Source organism: Pongo pygmaeus, chromosome 8, assembly GCF_028885625.2.
Source record: "Pongo pygmaeus isolate AG05252 chromosome 8, NHGRI_mPonPyg2-v2.0_pri, whole genome shotgun sequence".
Lineage (NCBI taxonomy): Eukaryota > Metazoa > Chordata > Mammalia > Primates > Hominidae > Pongo > Pongo pygmaeus.
Window position 1 is genome coordinate 25,354,589 of NC_072381.2, and position 15,289 is coordinate 25,369,877.

Consider the following 15,289-nt stretch of genomic DNA (forward strand, 5'->3'; position numbering starts at 1 on the left):
TGAGCTGTTACTAATCTACCTTCCGCCTCTATAAATTTGCTTGTTCTGGATTTTTTTTTTTTTTGATATGGAGTCTTGCTCTGTCACCCAGGCTGCAGCGCAGTGGTATGATCTTGGCTCACTGCAACCCCCACCTGCTGGGTTCAAGTGATTCTTCTGCCTCAGCCTCCCGAGTAGCTGGGACTACAGGCATGCACAACCACGCCTGGCTAATTTTTGTATTTTTAGTAGAGATGGGATTTCATCATGTTGGCCAGGCTGGTCTCGAACACCTGACCTCTTGATCTGCCTGCCTTGGCCTCCCAAAGTGCTGGAATTACAGGCATGAGCCATCATGCTAGGCCTGTTCTGGATATATATTTTTTTAATTTTATTTTTATTTTTTGAGACGGAGTCTTGCTCTGTCACCCAGGCTGGAGTGCAGTGGTGCGATCTCGACTCACTGCAAGCTCCGCCTCCCGGGTTCAAGCCGTTCTCCTGCCTCAGCCTCCTGAGTAGCTGGGACTACAGACGCCTGCCACCATGCCCATCTAATTTTTTTTGTAGTTTCAGTAGAGACGGTTGTTTCACGTGTTAGCCAGGATGGTCTCGATCTCCTGACCTCGTGATCCACCAGGCTCGGCCTCCCAAAGTGCTGGGATTACAGGCGTGAGCCACTGTGCCCGGCCGGTTCTGGATATTTTTTATAAGTGCATGGTCTCTTGTGTCTAGCTTCTTTCACTTAGCATAATATTTTTGAGCTGTGCCCATGATGCTGCATGGGTTAGTGATTTGTTCATTTTTACTGCAGAATAGTATTTTGTTACATGGCTGCACCACATTTTCTTTATCCATTCACTGGTTGACGGACCTTTAGGCTGTTTCCAGTTTTTGGTTGTTATGAACAATGCTGCTGTGAACAGTCACATCCACACCTTTGTGTGGACATATGTTTTCATTTCTCTCAGGTAAGCGCCTAAAAATGGAATTGCTGGGTCATTTGTCAGTTTTTGTTTAACTTTTGAGAAACAGCTAAATTGTTTGCTAAAGTGGATATGCACTTTACATTCCCATCTGCTCCATGAAGGTTCCTGTTTCTCCACATCCCTACCAACATTTGTTATTGTCTTATTTACTATAGTCCCTCTAGAAAATATGTAATGGTATCTCATTATTGTTTTGATTTTCTTTTTTTGTTGTTTTTTTCAAACACCAACTTGAACCTGATGTTTTGATTTTCACTTTTCTAATCACTAATGAGGCCGAATATCTTTTCATACACTTATTAGCCATTTATATATTGTCTTTGGATATATGTCTATTCAGAGAGTTGGTAGTTGTTAAAAGTTTTAAGAAGAGGAAACATGTATTTGTGAAAGTTTTCTCAATAGAATTAGTTTCCACAAAGGCAGACATAGGACTGGAGTGTGCAAATAACTTTTAATGGGAAAGTGTAAACAGGTTAACTTCGTTGGAACGGAGACTCTCCAAAAGGTAGTGGAGAACTGGTGCGATAAGCAAAAAAAAAAAAAAAAAAAAAAAATCAGTAAATGGTCTTAAATTTCAGGTTGAAAAATTTGGCCTGAGAGAAGTGGTGGCAAAGATAGATTGGATTCTGATGCTTAAAACAAGTGTTATGGTTGAATATATATATTTACCAGTTTTCCTGTTCGTGCGGACACAATAGGATGTATTCCTTAGTCTATCATAGAACAGTAGGAAAGGGATGGATTCCCATGGTTATTTGGTTCACCTGTCAATCTAGTCAGAATTAAATAGAGCTCATTTCTGATACATGGATATTGTTTTACTGGAGACCACAACGGTCTCCAGTTGTGGAGATTATCTTCATTTCTTGGTTAATCCATTTCAATGAAAACAACCTTGACATTCAGAGAGCTTTCTTATCACTTTTTTTGTCTTTCTTAAATTTTATTTTATTTTTTAAGAAACAGAGTCTCACTATGTTGCATAGGCCAGCCTCAAACTCTTGTGCTCAAGTGATCCTCCCGTCTCAGCCTCTTGAGTCGCTGGGAACACAGGAACATACCATTGTGCCTGGCAAGTTTTAATTCTTTACTTAAAAAAAAATCTGATTTGGGATATAAAAACAACCAGTTGAAACGGTTACGTTTTAATCACATTTGGTACTCATGACACTGTGGAGTCTTGAAAATTGTTTCTCTTTTTTGCCCTCTGTCCTCTAGCTTGTGTTTTTCGATGCAATATATAAGAATTTGTTATTTCTGTATAGTGCTCTAAAAGAACTCATGCCTCCCCAGATGTTGTGATGAGTGATAGTCATATATGCTTGAAGTCAGTCTTGTTATTGAAGAACCTTCTTTGACACAGAGAACAAAGGGAACTGAAAGCTTGTTGTACCAAAATTCTAAAATTCTTGTGTGTCTGAATAGAGAGCTGTTGGTAAACACCAGGCAAAATCTTGCCCGAAACTGTTCATTCCAAAGCGTACATCAAAGTGACAAGTAGAAATGATTTATATAGGCCACACAGTGAGGCTTCTGCATCAGACCTACTTTAATGATAGCACCCAAAGCAATCAAAACAAGCCACTTTTTAGTACATTTTAATAAGTACCTCACAGATATGGAAGTTCCTTCTCTTCCCTTCCCTTGGGGACAGTTCACACTTACAGCTAATTTCTCATTGAGCACTTGATGCTTGTCAGAGAAAAAGGAAGAAAAAGAATAGAGGGAGAAGGAGGAGGAGAAGGAAGAGGAGAAGAAGGAGGAGGAGGAGAGGAAGGAGAAGGAGGAGAGACCAATTGACTAAGAGGTTAGATTAAAAAAGCCTGAAAGTAAATTTGTCACCATTATTTTTTCTTTAGGGACAGCAGGGGTCTGGAGGAAACATTTTTAGGCATGCATAATATTACAGTTAAAATACAACTATAGATCTACAAAACGGTTTTCTGTTTTGACTCATACTTCGGTAATAGTCCATTTTCTTAGCCTGAAGATACTTCCATCAGGACATATGCAGTAATTTTCTTTTTTCACAATATTTTGTTAGAACATATTTCTGTGATGTGTTTCTTTGTTTTGTTATTTCATACAATCCTAACTTTAAGATGATACCTGGGCTAGGCGCAGGGGCTCATGCCTGTAGCCACGGCACTTTGCGGGGCCGAAGTGGGAGATTTGCTTGAGGCCAGGAGTTTGAGATCAGTCTGGGCAACATAGTGAGACCTTGTCTCTATAAAAAAAAGTAATAAGATAAAATAAACTCAAGATAATATCTGAAATCTGAACAAAATCAACACCACTGGATTATTTTCCCTCAATTTTTAAAAATAGTAAACATTTTACAAGCAGCTTCCTATTATTTTAACCTGATCTTTGTAAGTTTGGATTTATAATGTCTGCTTTTTATTATTTTTTTAAACTGACAAAAATTGTATGTATTTATGGTATGCCACATGATGTGTTGAGATATGTATACATTGTAGAATGGCTAAACTGAATTATTCAACTTTGTTTTTTTTTTGAGACGGAGTCTCGATCTGTTGCCCAGGCTAGAGTGCAGTGGCATGATCGTGGCTCACTGTAACTTCTACCTCCCAGACTCAAGTGATTCTCTTGCCTCAGCCTCACTGTAACTTCTACCTCCCAGACTCAAGTGATTCTCTTGCCTCAGCCTCCTAAGTAGTCTGGGATTACAGGCACCCGTCACAATGCCTGGTTAATTTTTGTAATTTTAGTAAGAGACAGGATTTCGCCATGTTGGCCAGGATGGTCTCAAACTCCTGGAATAAAGTGATCTGCCCACTTCAGCCTCCCAAAGTGCTAGGATTACAGGTGTGAGCCACCACCTTAATTATTCAATATTTGCATTACCTTACATATTTAGCATTTATTTGTAGTAAGAACACTTAAAGTTTACTCTCTTGGCAATTTTGAAGTATACAATACATTATTGTTAGCTATGGTCACCATGTTGTGTAATGGATCTCTTGAACTTATTCCTACAGTCTAACTGACATTTTGTATCTTTTCACTATCTCCCCAATTCGCTGCCCCCACCCCAGGCCCTGGTAACCATCATTCTACTTTCTGCTTCTGTGAGACTTTTTTTAGATTCCACATACAAGTGAGATCATGTGGTGTTTGTCTTTCTGTGCCTGGCGTATTTCACGTCAGCATAATGTTCTCCAGGTTTATCCACGTTGTCACACGTTTCTGCTCTTTATCAATGAAGAATTGTCATTAATTAGTGCGTCCTGTGTGTGTGTGAGATGTGCACACATCATATAGGCGTGGTCCTGAGGCAGGAGAATAGGGTCTGGAGGCAGGGAACTTAAGGCAAGTTGGTGCTGACTTCCTAAAGCTGAACCAAGGGAAAACACCAAAGTCTGGGGCAAGGAATCTAAGGCCAATTCGTGATAATTTCCTAATGTTAACTCTAAGGGAAAACATCTGGGTCTGCAGGCAGGGAACCTAAGAGCAATTAACACAAACTTCCTAAAGCTAAACCAAAAGGAAAAACCCTATCTCCCCACACCAGAGTAGCAAAGGATCAAAGGCTACTCTCCCTGCAACCCTCCCCAGTCCACCAGGCTCAGGTGGAAAAGGAAAGTGCCCTGGATTGGCGTGGGCCAAGTATGGACCATCCCGTCATCTGTGTAGGGTGCCAATTCACTTCAGCCTTTAGCCACGGACCAAATCCACCATCCAGATAAGGGGGAGCCGATAGGGACCTCAAAAGGAGGGCTTAAAGCCCAGAAAACTTTATCACTGGGCCCTTGGACCGCTTGCTGGGGCCCATTCCCACCCTGGGGAGTGCTTCCTCCTTTAATAAATCCCTGCTTTTGCTGTTTCATTCCTGTGGTTCATTCCTTTGTTATTAATACTTGTTTGTGTGTTTTGTTCAATTCTTTGTTCCAAACACCAAGGACCTCATAACCTGTCCTTCCGGTAGCAGTCCCGAATACTTGAAGTTCCCAACTTTCCAAATCTCCTGTGTTAAGATGGAAAGCCAAGTCCTACATTGATTATGAAATAAACCCCCATGACACCCAGGGTAATATGCTGACGGAAACAATGTTATGGGCTCTGACAACATACATATACTTAAGGTGTGATGTGCTTCCCTCCAGTGAGGGAAGCAGGCAAAATTGAGCAAAAAAAAAAAAAAAAAGGAATCAATTTTTCATCTCTTCTTATCCACAAGATCAGTTTTTTTCAGTAGATTTTGTTTCAAAGTTTTGATTGCTTTTATTTCTTGATGAGAAAGGGAGTCAGTCTTTGGATTGAATGGAGTTGGGCTGTCCATAATTTGCTATAATTTTTAGTAAATGGTATATTGGCCCTTAACTGCACTGCATGTCAGGTCAATGACATGGAAAGTCATTTAGGTAAATGTTTTGCCTTAGCACATTCAGGATTTTCCTACATAAATACCATCTCCTAGTGTTTTCTTCCCTTGTGGTTGGGAAGTTCTTGAGATGTCTTTGGGTTTAGCAATCAATTTTGTGTGATGGGGAGAAGATGGAGGAAACTAGCAATTTGGGTCAAAGCCCCAGTGACTATGGAGATGATACTGTTTGCAGTAGTACTTAAAGAAAACAACAAAAACAAAATATTTCATTGAGAATTCAGGGACAGCCCAAGTCATGTCTTCATAGTGAAAAGCAGAGGAGATAACTGTAGAAAGAGTTGGAGTGTTGTCAGAAGTGATGCCGACAGGGAGTAAGAGTTTAAGGGTAAACTGGAGGCAGATGAGAATAAATTGCAAAGTGAAAAACATAAATATCTTGGGTAAGCTTTCTAAGTTGGAAATAGACAAACTAGAGATATTTTTTTTCTTAGCAGATTTTAGGCATCTTTTCATTCATTCATTTTGACTTTCTCCTTTTTCCATGTAAAATACGTGGAAACGTGTAAGCATATAGAGGCAACAGATTATAATGGTAAAAAGCATGGTACAGGGCAGTGGTTCTCAAAGTGTGATCCCTGGGCCAGCAGTATTAGCATCAGTGGAAATGTGTTAAGAATGTGGATTCTCAGGCCCTATTCCAGACTACTGAATCAGCAATTTTGGGAGCAGGGGCACTAATCTGTGTGCTGACTAAACGTCTCCAGGTGAATCCAATATATAAACATTTGCGAGTCACTGGTCTAATTATTGTGAGCATGACATCTGGAGCCAGATGGGTGAATTAGGGCAATTTATTTTTTGGGCTGTTTGATTCCCAGCTGTAAAATGGAAACAGTACCAAACTTACAGTGTTATAATAAAGATTAAATGAGCTAAAGTATGTAAAGTCCTTAGCATAATGCCTGGCCACTGTAAGTGCTATATAAATATAATAATAATAATACTTTTTACTGGTTTTATTTTTTCACAGGCTACGTTTCACAATTGATAGTAAGCCTTTGTGTTTACCAAAACAAAACAAAAAACAAAAACGACGAAATGACTTTTCTCCCAATATCTTATTTTCCTTGGCTCAAGGCAGTATTTCTCAGCATGCGTTCCACGGATCATTTGTATCAGAATCACCTGAGAATGCAGATGCTAAAGTCTCACCCAGATCAAAAATTCGAATTCTTTGGTGATACTTCTGCATCCTGAAATTTCAAAACCATTACTCTTGTATAACAAAAACTATAATCTTCATTTTGCAAATGAGCACATGAGACACAGGGATAACATATACTTAGAGAAAGCCAGTCTCAGTCGACTCAGGAATAAGAACTGGATTTCTGATTTTGTGTTATATTAAAAAACTATATTGTCTGTAGTTTTATTTACATTATCAGAAATTTAACCAGAGTTGTGCTACTTTGTTTACTGAGATCCATTATTATTTAATCTAAAAATAACCTTTACCTTATAAATCTGGGAGGACAAGAACAATGAGTTCCTGGTAAATATGCATAGGCTATGATTCACACTTAGCTGTAATTATTCCAGTTGTGGATTGTGTATCTGAACAGAACTCCTATTTTCTAGATGCAGAGAAAGGGCTCAGGGAGGTTGGAAAAATTGTCAAGAGTTGCATGACTAGAAAATGGTAGAACCAGTTAGAGCTGAGTCTCTCAATGGCCAATCCAGTGCCCTTTCACCACATCCTGTAGTCTTAATCCTTGCTTATTTAAATGAGTTAAAGCTGCATTTAAATATTTTTTAAAACTCAACCTATACTGCTCACATAAAATATGATTTCAGTAGTTTGTGACCTTTATTTTATTTAAAGATATGTTAATGTCACATCTTCCTCTTTATAATAGTGATAAATCAATCATATAAAGACAACTAATAACCCATATGTCCATTACATACTGCTTTTTCATCAGTGCAAATTTGGTTGTTCTAAAGCAATTAGATTGACTTTTCAGGCTGTGTTGAAAAACTACTTGGGCTTTTCCACCCAGGGTCATAGGTCATGTACCCATAGTTCTATTAAAATACAATAAAGCTCCTACACAGTATAAATGTTCATTTAGACAGCTTAGCTCTTAATTTTGAGGCATGCATAGGGATATTTATCTCTATCTACAAAGCATGCTTATATAATTGGGGGAGGGAGATAATCATCCCCACCCCACTTCCTGTCTTATCTTATAAAATGATTTTCCTTTGTGTCAATTGTTTTTTCTATTCTTATTACATATGACCATTAGCATATTGCATTTATTTTTTTCCACTTGCCTTTCCTGCTAAGGATAGAATATTTGTATTCTTAGTGCATCCATTCACTACTCCCTCTACTTAAGGTAAGTTTCTTCCCATCTTACACTTATCTGGTTCACTACTACGTATTACCTAGGCAGTTACTCCTCATTCTTAGGGTTTCAGCTTGATTGTCACCTCATAGTCTTTCTTTCCTTTATCTCTTTATATATGTTCTCTGCTCCTGTACCTTGCACCCTTTATCACTTCACAGTGTTTATTTCTTCATGGTACTTATCACAACATGCTATTGTCTTATTTATTTGTTTGCATTTTTATCTCTAGCTCTCTCTCTCTACCCACTTGGCTGTAAGAGCCATGTAGACAGAAGATGTGCCTATTTTGTCTCAGTACCGAGCACAATGCCTGATACATAGTAGAGGCTCAATGAACATTGGTTGAATGAATGAGTATGTCTTATGCAAGATGGTGTAGAATTTTGTAGTCTGCTTTGAAGAGTGTGTGTGTGTGTGTGTGTGTGTGAGTGTGTGTGTCAAACCTTGATCCCTTAAAAGAACCTCTTTTGGATTATTTTCTTTATTGATAGACACTAACATAGACATAGGATTATCTACCTACTCAGTTACTTTGATTCCAGACCTATTAAATGGACCAGAACTCCTAGAGCATTTGGAACTTTGTGCCTTATCTTGCATGGACCTAGGTTTCTTAGCACTCTGGACCGCAATGGACTGTCTTCTAGAGCTTGCACTCTAGGGTAACCTCTGGCTACGGGTGGCTAGTGAGCACTTGAAATGTGGCTAGTGTGAAGTGCCTTATGCTGTGAGTGTAAAATACACATCAGATTTTGAAGACTTAGTGTAAAAAGTGTAAAATATATCATTAATACTTCTACATTGTTTACTTATTGAAATGATAAAAATTTGGATATATTGGGTTACATAAAATTTATTATTAAAATTAATTTCACTCTTTTTCTTTTTACTATCTTAATGTGCTATTTGAACATTTGAAATTATTTATAAGGGTCCTACTTCTGGTTCACATTGTATTTCTATTGGGCAGTGCTGTTCTAGATCCAACTAGCTCATCCCAGCTGTTTGGCAATGTAGGTTGAAGGGGATCCATTGAAGGGAATACTAGAATTGCAAGAGTCTCTCATAGTCTGCATCTTTCTCATTAGATGTGCACTTGGGAAAGGATTGGTACCCTGGGGGACTAGCTCAGGTGCCTCCCCAGTACAACCTCAATGTGAAATCCTGAGGCCCACACACAGTTTGTGTCCCGAGACACAGAAATTTTAAATGTCTTGCCAGTGGTCATATATCTTCCTTTAAAATAAAGCTAGAACCAGAATCCAGGTCTTTTGATTGTGCTTAGTTCATTTGATTACTTACAGAAGGATCTACTAATACAATTATGTCTTCTTTTTTAAGTTAGATACTAGAGGATTTTAAAGAATTGTTAATAAGTTATGTAGGTTTTCTAAAAGGATCAATGAATGAGGAAATTATACTTCGGCCTTTAGATGGTTAAGTAAATGGAATACCATCGTGTATACTTTGATACATTAAATAAGCAGAAACTCTTTCTGTTATTATTGCCACCCATACTGTGGCAGAGCACTAAACTGGGATGACCTTTACTTAGCATAGGAGCATACATTGCAAAGCAAAATTTAAACAAAAAGTCGGATATGAACATGAAATCTACTTGTAAGTAAATACAAATCTAATAACCACTCTTTGCATAACTATAAAAACTCATTTGGAGACCAGCCACTGTGGTTTGAAAAACTGGTTGCTGTGTCTTCTTCCAAAAACCCTCATCACTGGTGTGTCAGGCAGACTTCTCTTCTTGGGTGAGGAGATTGATTTTTAAGTTAGCTTCATCATCATGATCTTCCCGTTCATTCACTAATTTAGCAACTATTTAGTCAAAGCCTACTATGTGCCAGGTAGTGTTCTGGGTGCTCAAGGTACCTCGGTGACCAATGCAGACAAAGATTTTTGCTCTTTTGGAGCTTACATTCCAGTCCTTAAGTATTTTCTCAGTAGGAAGGATGACATGAAATAGTACAGTGAATCTAAGCAGTGCCTCCTTAGAATGCCATGAGGGACATTTTTGTTAGTTGGGAATTAAAGTAAGTTGGAGATTTTCTATTTGTGTCTTTCTTGGGGAATTTGAAAATAGAGGTGCATATGGAAAGTGGAGCTAGCTGCGCAAAACACTACTTTTCTGGTATCAGTCTACTTTTGGAGTGTCAGAAGACACTTAAATTCTCTAATAAGCGTCAAAACATCAATTAGATTGTGTTAAGAAATTTACCAATAACTTGGGGGACTTGGCATACTTGCTCAGTTCTTCTTTCTTCTGCTGGGATATCCCAGCCTTTAGCTAAATAGAAGTCTTAGTTCTTATCTCTCAATTCCAGGAACTCCCAGTCAGGACGATTTCCCTTCTCACTCAACACAGGCTCCTTCTCATTCTGCCACAGCTCATGAGTCCTTCCCCTTGCTCTCTCCCTTACACATCTTTACTTGCATACGTTTTTACAGGTTCCCCTCCATTCTGGCCCCCAAGCAGAGATTCCTTAAATATGACTTTTTTTTTCTCTCCTTAAAGCACAGCTGGTAGATTTCTCCATTACTCCCTCAGCTAAGATGAGCCTAGACAAGTATGTTTTAATCATTTCTTTAACTGACAACAAGGAAGATGATTTGATAGTTTGCCTAAAATGAGCAGATGCTTAGGAGGACACGTCTCCATTCTATGTCCCTTCTGTCCAATTTCACCTAGAAATGAAAACTACTCCCTTCTCCCTCTTTTCCAGGCAAAAGGCTGATTTAACTAAGCATGCAAGACGCCAACACGCTTCTCCTCAGTACGTCCAAGTTTCCTTCGCTCTGAGCCACCGAATCTCTGCTTCTCCCCCCTCTCCCGCCCACCCTACGCCACCCACGCAGGTTTCCGAGTCATCCGGAACGCGAGTGGGTGCGAGGACTCGGCAGGCTGCCTCCCGCGCCCCCGCCGCCCGCGGGCCGCCTCGGGTTCAGCACTGGACAGCTCCCGCCCCGGCCCCACAAATGGCAGTCGGCTGATTGACAGAGGAGCCGACCAAACAGGGGACAAGACGACTTGCAGCCGCCCTACAAGGGTTTGGTTGCGGCCAAGCTGCCTCTTTAAACTGGCTTTCCTCCCCCGAGGAGGGAGCAGGGAGAGAGGCTGGAGTGTGGTTTGCGGCCAAACCTAAAGGCTGCAATTAACCGGCCGCCCGGCCTTCGCTACTCCGGAGAGACGAACGTCTTAAAGGACGTCTTCGCTCCTCGGGAGTCGCGGCTGCGCTCGCGGTGCGGGTCTGGGCGCGCGCCCCGCGCCTCCGGGCGAAGCGGTCGAGGAGGAGCCAGAGCCGGGAGGCGGGAACGACCTGCGGCGGCTGAGACTATGGAGCAGCGTCTTCGGCGGCCGCGGCGGCAGCAGCAGCAGCAGCAGCAGCAGCAGCAGCAGCTTCTGAACGCGCCTCAATGAGAGCGGCGGTGGCGGCAGCCGGGCCGAGAGACGGACTCGGGCTGACTCCAGCCGCTGGGAGCGCGAGGCCATGTAACCCGCTCGGCTCCAGGCTGCGAGGTGCGTAATCCCCAGCCGGCCCCTCGCGCAGCGGGCACGGCCAGCGCTGCCACAGGTGACTTGATTTCTGCGACGGTAGCTTAGCCACCCGGGGCCAATCTCGAAACATTCTTATTTTCAAGTCCTTTGGACTGGGTGCCATCTGGAGAAGGGGGAAGACTCCTCGAAAAAGTCTGACTGTTGAGAAACTGACGATCCAAATTTAAAAAGTGATTTCCCCCCCCGCCCCGTTCCCTCCTCTTCTCTCTGCGAGGCAGATGGGAGCCATGGCTTACCCCTTACTCCTCTGCCTCCTGCTCGCTCAGCTGGGATTGGGAGCTGTTGGCGCCAGCCGCGACCCCCAAGGACGGCCGGATTCCCCTCGAGAGAGGACCCCGAGGGGGAAGCCGCACGCCCAGCAGCCGGCTCGAGCCTCTGCCTCGGACTCCTCGGCCCCCTGGAGCCGCTCCACCGATGGCACCATCTTGGCGCAGAAACTCGCCGAGGAGGTGCCCATGGACGTGGCCTCTTACCTCTACACCGGGGACTCCCACCAGCTGAAGCGAGCCAACTGCTCCGGCCGCTACGAGTTGGCGGGCCTGCCGGGGAAGTGGCCAGCCCTGGCCAGCGCGCATCCCTCCTTGCACGGGGCGCTGGACACACTGACACACGCCACCAACTTCCTCAACGTGATGCTGCAGAGCAATAAGTCGCGGGAGCAGAACTTGCAGGACGACCTGGAGTGGTACCAGGCTCTGGTGCGGAGCCTTCTGGAGGGCGAGCCCAGCATCTCCCGGGCGGCCATCACCTTCAGCACCGAGTCGCTGTCCGCGCCGGCCCCACAGGTCTTCCTCCAGGCCACGCGCGAGGAGAGCCGCATCCTTTTCCAAGACCTGTCCTCCTCCGCACCCCACCTGGCCAACGCCACCCTGGAGACGGAGTGGTACCACGGCCTCCGGCGCAAGTGGAGGCCCCACTTACACCGCCGCGGCCCCAATCAGGGGCCCCGGGGCCTGGGCCACAGCTGGCGGCGCAAGGACGGGCTCGGCGGGAACAAGAGCCACGTCAAGTGGTCTTCGCCTTATCTGGAGTGCGAGAACGGGAGTTACAAGCCCGGGTGGCTGGTTACTCTTTCCTCTGCCTTGTACGGGTGGCAGCCTAACCTGGTCCCGGAATTCAGGTAAGGAGGGCCGGGGGGCAGGGGGGAAGGCAAAAGCGAAGCTTTCCTTCCGGTCTTGCGGGTGGGTGCACGTCTGGGGAAGGAACCCTTCGCTGTGACACGAACGCTTCTCACCCTCAGAGCAGAGACCCGGGCTGAGGGACGCCCCACGCGGGCGCGGGTGCTTGGGGGCGAGAAGCGCCCCACGCCCGTCAGCTTCCGGCGCTCGGTGAAAGCCATTCATTCTCTCGGACCAGTTTCCCCGCACGGGGCGAGGGACAGGCAGCCCTTGGCAGGACGGAGACACCCCCGCTGCTCTGTGCTTCCCTCCAATTGTCCGGAGAGCAGGGAGGGGCGTTCCCCACCGGGGACAATGCGACAACTTGGCGAGCGCCGTGTGGGTCCGCGGAGTGGCAAGCCTCAGATGAGAGGCGAAAAGGGAGCAGGAGGAACAGAGAGTTCCTTGTTTCTGCCACTTTGGGGTAGCCTCTGCCTGCTTCCTACGTGTGCAGTTGGGGGCACCGGTCTGTTGTTAGTCAGAGCTTATAATTAAAACTGTGCCATCTCCTCTCAGTTCCGGCCCCTCAGCAGTGAGTCAGTCCCAGCAGCTAGCTGTCTCTGGGATCCAGACTTTGCAGTTTGGTCAGGGTGCTCCTTCTACCGGTCTCCCCTCTCCCCGCAATTGATCTTTCCTTCCTTGGTGGCCTTTTCCTCCTCTTCCCTGTCTTAGGCATACCTAAGGGTTCTCCAGCTCTTCACACACTCACATGATTTATAAATGGACCTAGTTATATTCGGGAGGGAGGCATCCGTTGTGACTGAATTCACTCAAGGAGGCTGGAGGAAACTTAAGGGAGTCTGTATTTCCTGTCTCAAACTATAGCATTTGAGGGAAGCAGATAATTTGCAAATTAACAGGTTTTAACTTCTGCCTGGGAAGTGCCTGACCTTTGAGGCAGGGAATTTCTACAAGCAACCTTTAAGAGTAGATGTGAGGAAGGAACTGAAAGAGTAGTTACACCAAAGAGGGCTTAGGAGAGGGCCCAAGATGGACTGAGATCTTACTTTAGTCCCATGAGGGAAGGCTCTGGAAAGAGGGTCTTGGGGGCTGAGGTTGCTTTTATACTTTTTGGGAACCTGGGCAGGAGTGAGAAACCTTTGTGTGTGGATTATTTATTTATTTTTTAAATACCCTGGCACAGCAAGGACAGGATGCTGACCTGCTGAAAGATGCCAGATCAAGTACTGGGTGGGCAAGTGGGAAAGGTCAGAAGGCTTGTTTGTCTTGGTACTGCCATTTACTGCTGAATGACCTCAAACAACTTGCTTAACCTCTTTGGGCCTCAGCTACTTCTCTGTCCAGTGAGGGAGTTGAACTAGACAGTCTCTAGGGAGCCATCCAGTTATCAAGTTCTGTAGCTTTTAATGTTGGCAACACTTGGGAAGGCATAAAGGACAATAACCCCCTTTGTCTGATTCTGTATGACCATATTAAGTGCATGTGTGTGTGTCTTTGCATGTGTTTCTATCTCTTTTAAAGGTCTTGTTTTAAACCAGACTAACTCTTTTCTACTTTCAAGATAATCTCATTTCCTCCTAATTCCTGCAGGATCCTATTAGTAAGAGCTGAGCCCAGCTTTGAATCTTTGCCATGCTGTTTGCTCAGAAGAGGAAAGACCAGCAGATGCTATTCACTGCCAGCAAACTGTTTGTAGCCTTTAAATGAGTCTTTTTAGGGAGCCCCAAGTCCCAGGATTTATCTGTCTTTTTCATCTAACATTCACTTTATGTCAGGCTCTGTGCTAACTGCTTGGCATGCGTTGTCTTGATTAGCCATTACAATAACCTTATGAGTTAGGTTTTATTATTTTCTCTATTTTACAGAAAAGGAATCTGAAGCCCAGAGGGGTTCAGCTTCTTGCCTAAGATTGCACAGCAGTAAAATAGCAGATCCAGGATTTAAGCCCACTTCATACTTCATATCATATGTACCACCATTCCAAACTCTGTTCTATGAAGATGTCCTAGGGGTTGCTATAAACAATGTAGTTACTGTGTAAAAAAATGTATTTTCAAGGGCCGCTGTGGAACTGAGGATGAAAACCATTCATTTTCAGAATTACCTCTCTTAATCACATGGATCAGAAAGCATAGGTTGCCTAAATGAACTCAGTGCCTTCTGGCAGCCAAGTTGAAAGGCTGAGGACACAAAGAGTCTCAGGTTGAGAGGGCTCAGACACTCCCTGTTTTTTCACTCTGTTTAGAAAATAGTTTGTTTCTTTAAGTGCCTTTATAGACAAAGATGGTATTCTTCAGCCAAGGCACACAGCCAGCCATTTAGTGTCTGGCTCTCTATAGAAGCTGGCTTGTCTCAGTAGAATCACAAGGTAAGTGCTCCCCTGTGAGTGCTTCGGCCCCATATCCTGTGCCCTTCAAATGCTGTATTGAGGGTCCACACAGCAGAAACCAGAAGAAAATCTTACAGGCATCAGATAGTTCCACTTGTTGTCTCATAGATGAAGAAACAGAACTATAAAGTGGCTTGTCCAAAAATCATGTATCAAGTTTGTAGCAACAACAGAAATGGGATCCAGGCCTTCTGCCTCTGATTTATCCTATACTTGATAAATATATACCTAACGCAAGTATCTGTGGCTCTCTGGACCTCTGTACACAACCTGTGTTGGGGACATACTTTATTCTCTATCATTACTTATGACAGCCAAAAAAATTAGCCCATAGAAAACAGCTGTCACTTAAAAAAGAGATTACATTGTTAATTTCACATATTGAGATAATATTTAAATGGACCCTTTCTGTATATCTTCACACTCATAAAAGGAAAAGGTTTTTTGTTGATGATATTTTATCATCTAAGATATGCATTCT

At 43.5% G+C, this 15,289-nt stretch overlaps 1 protein-coding gene across 1 annotated transcript in view; it reads left to right on the plus strand.

The window, feature by feature from the left end:
* The first annotated feature begins 11,078 nt into the window (after positions 1-11,078).
* The window catches only part of GPR158 (G protein-coupled receptor 158), a 428,093-nt gene continuing 423,882 nt past the window's right edge, over positions 11,079-15,289 (plus strand). The window contains exon 1 of the mRNA XM_054503519.1: positions 11,079-12,421. Within this exon, the coding sequence (XP_054359494.1) occupies positions 11,520-12,421 (902 nt within the window). The 5' untranslated portion in view covers positions 11,079-11,519. The remainder of the gene's footprint in view (positions 12,422-15,289) is intronic.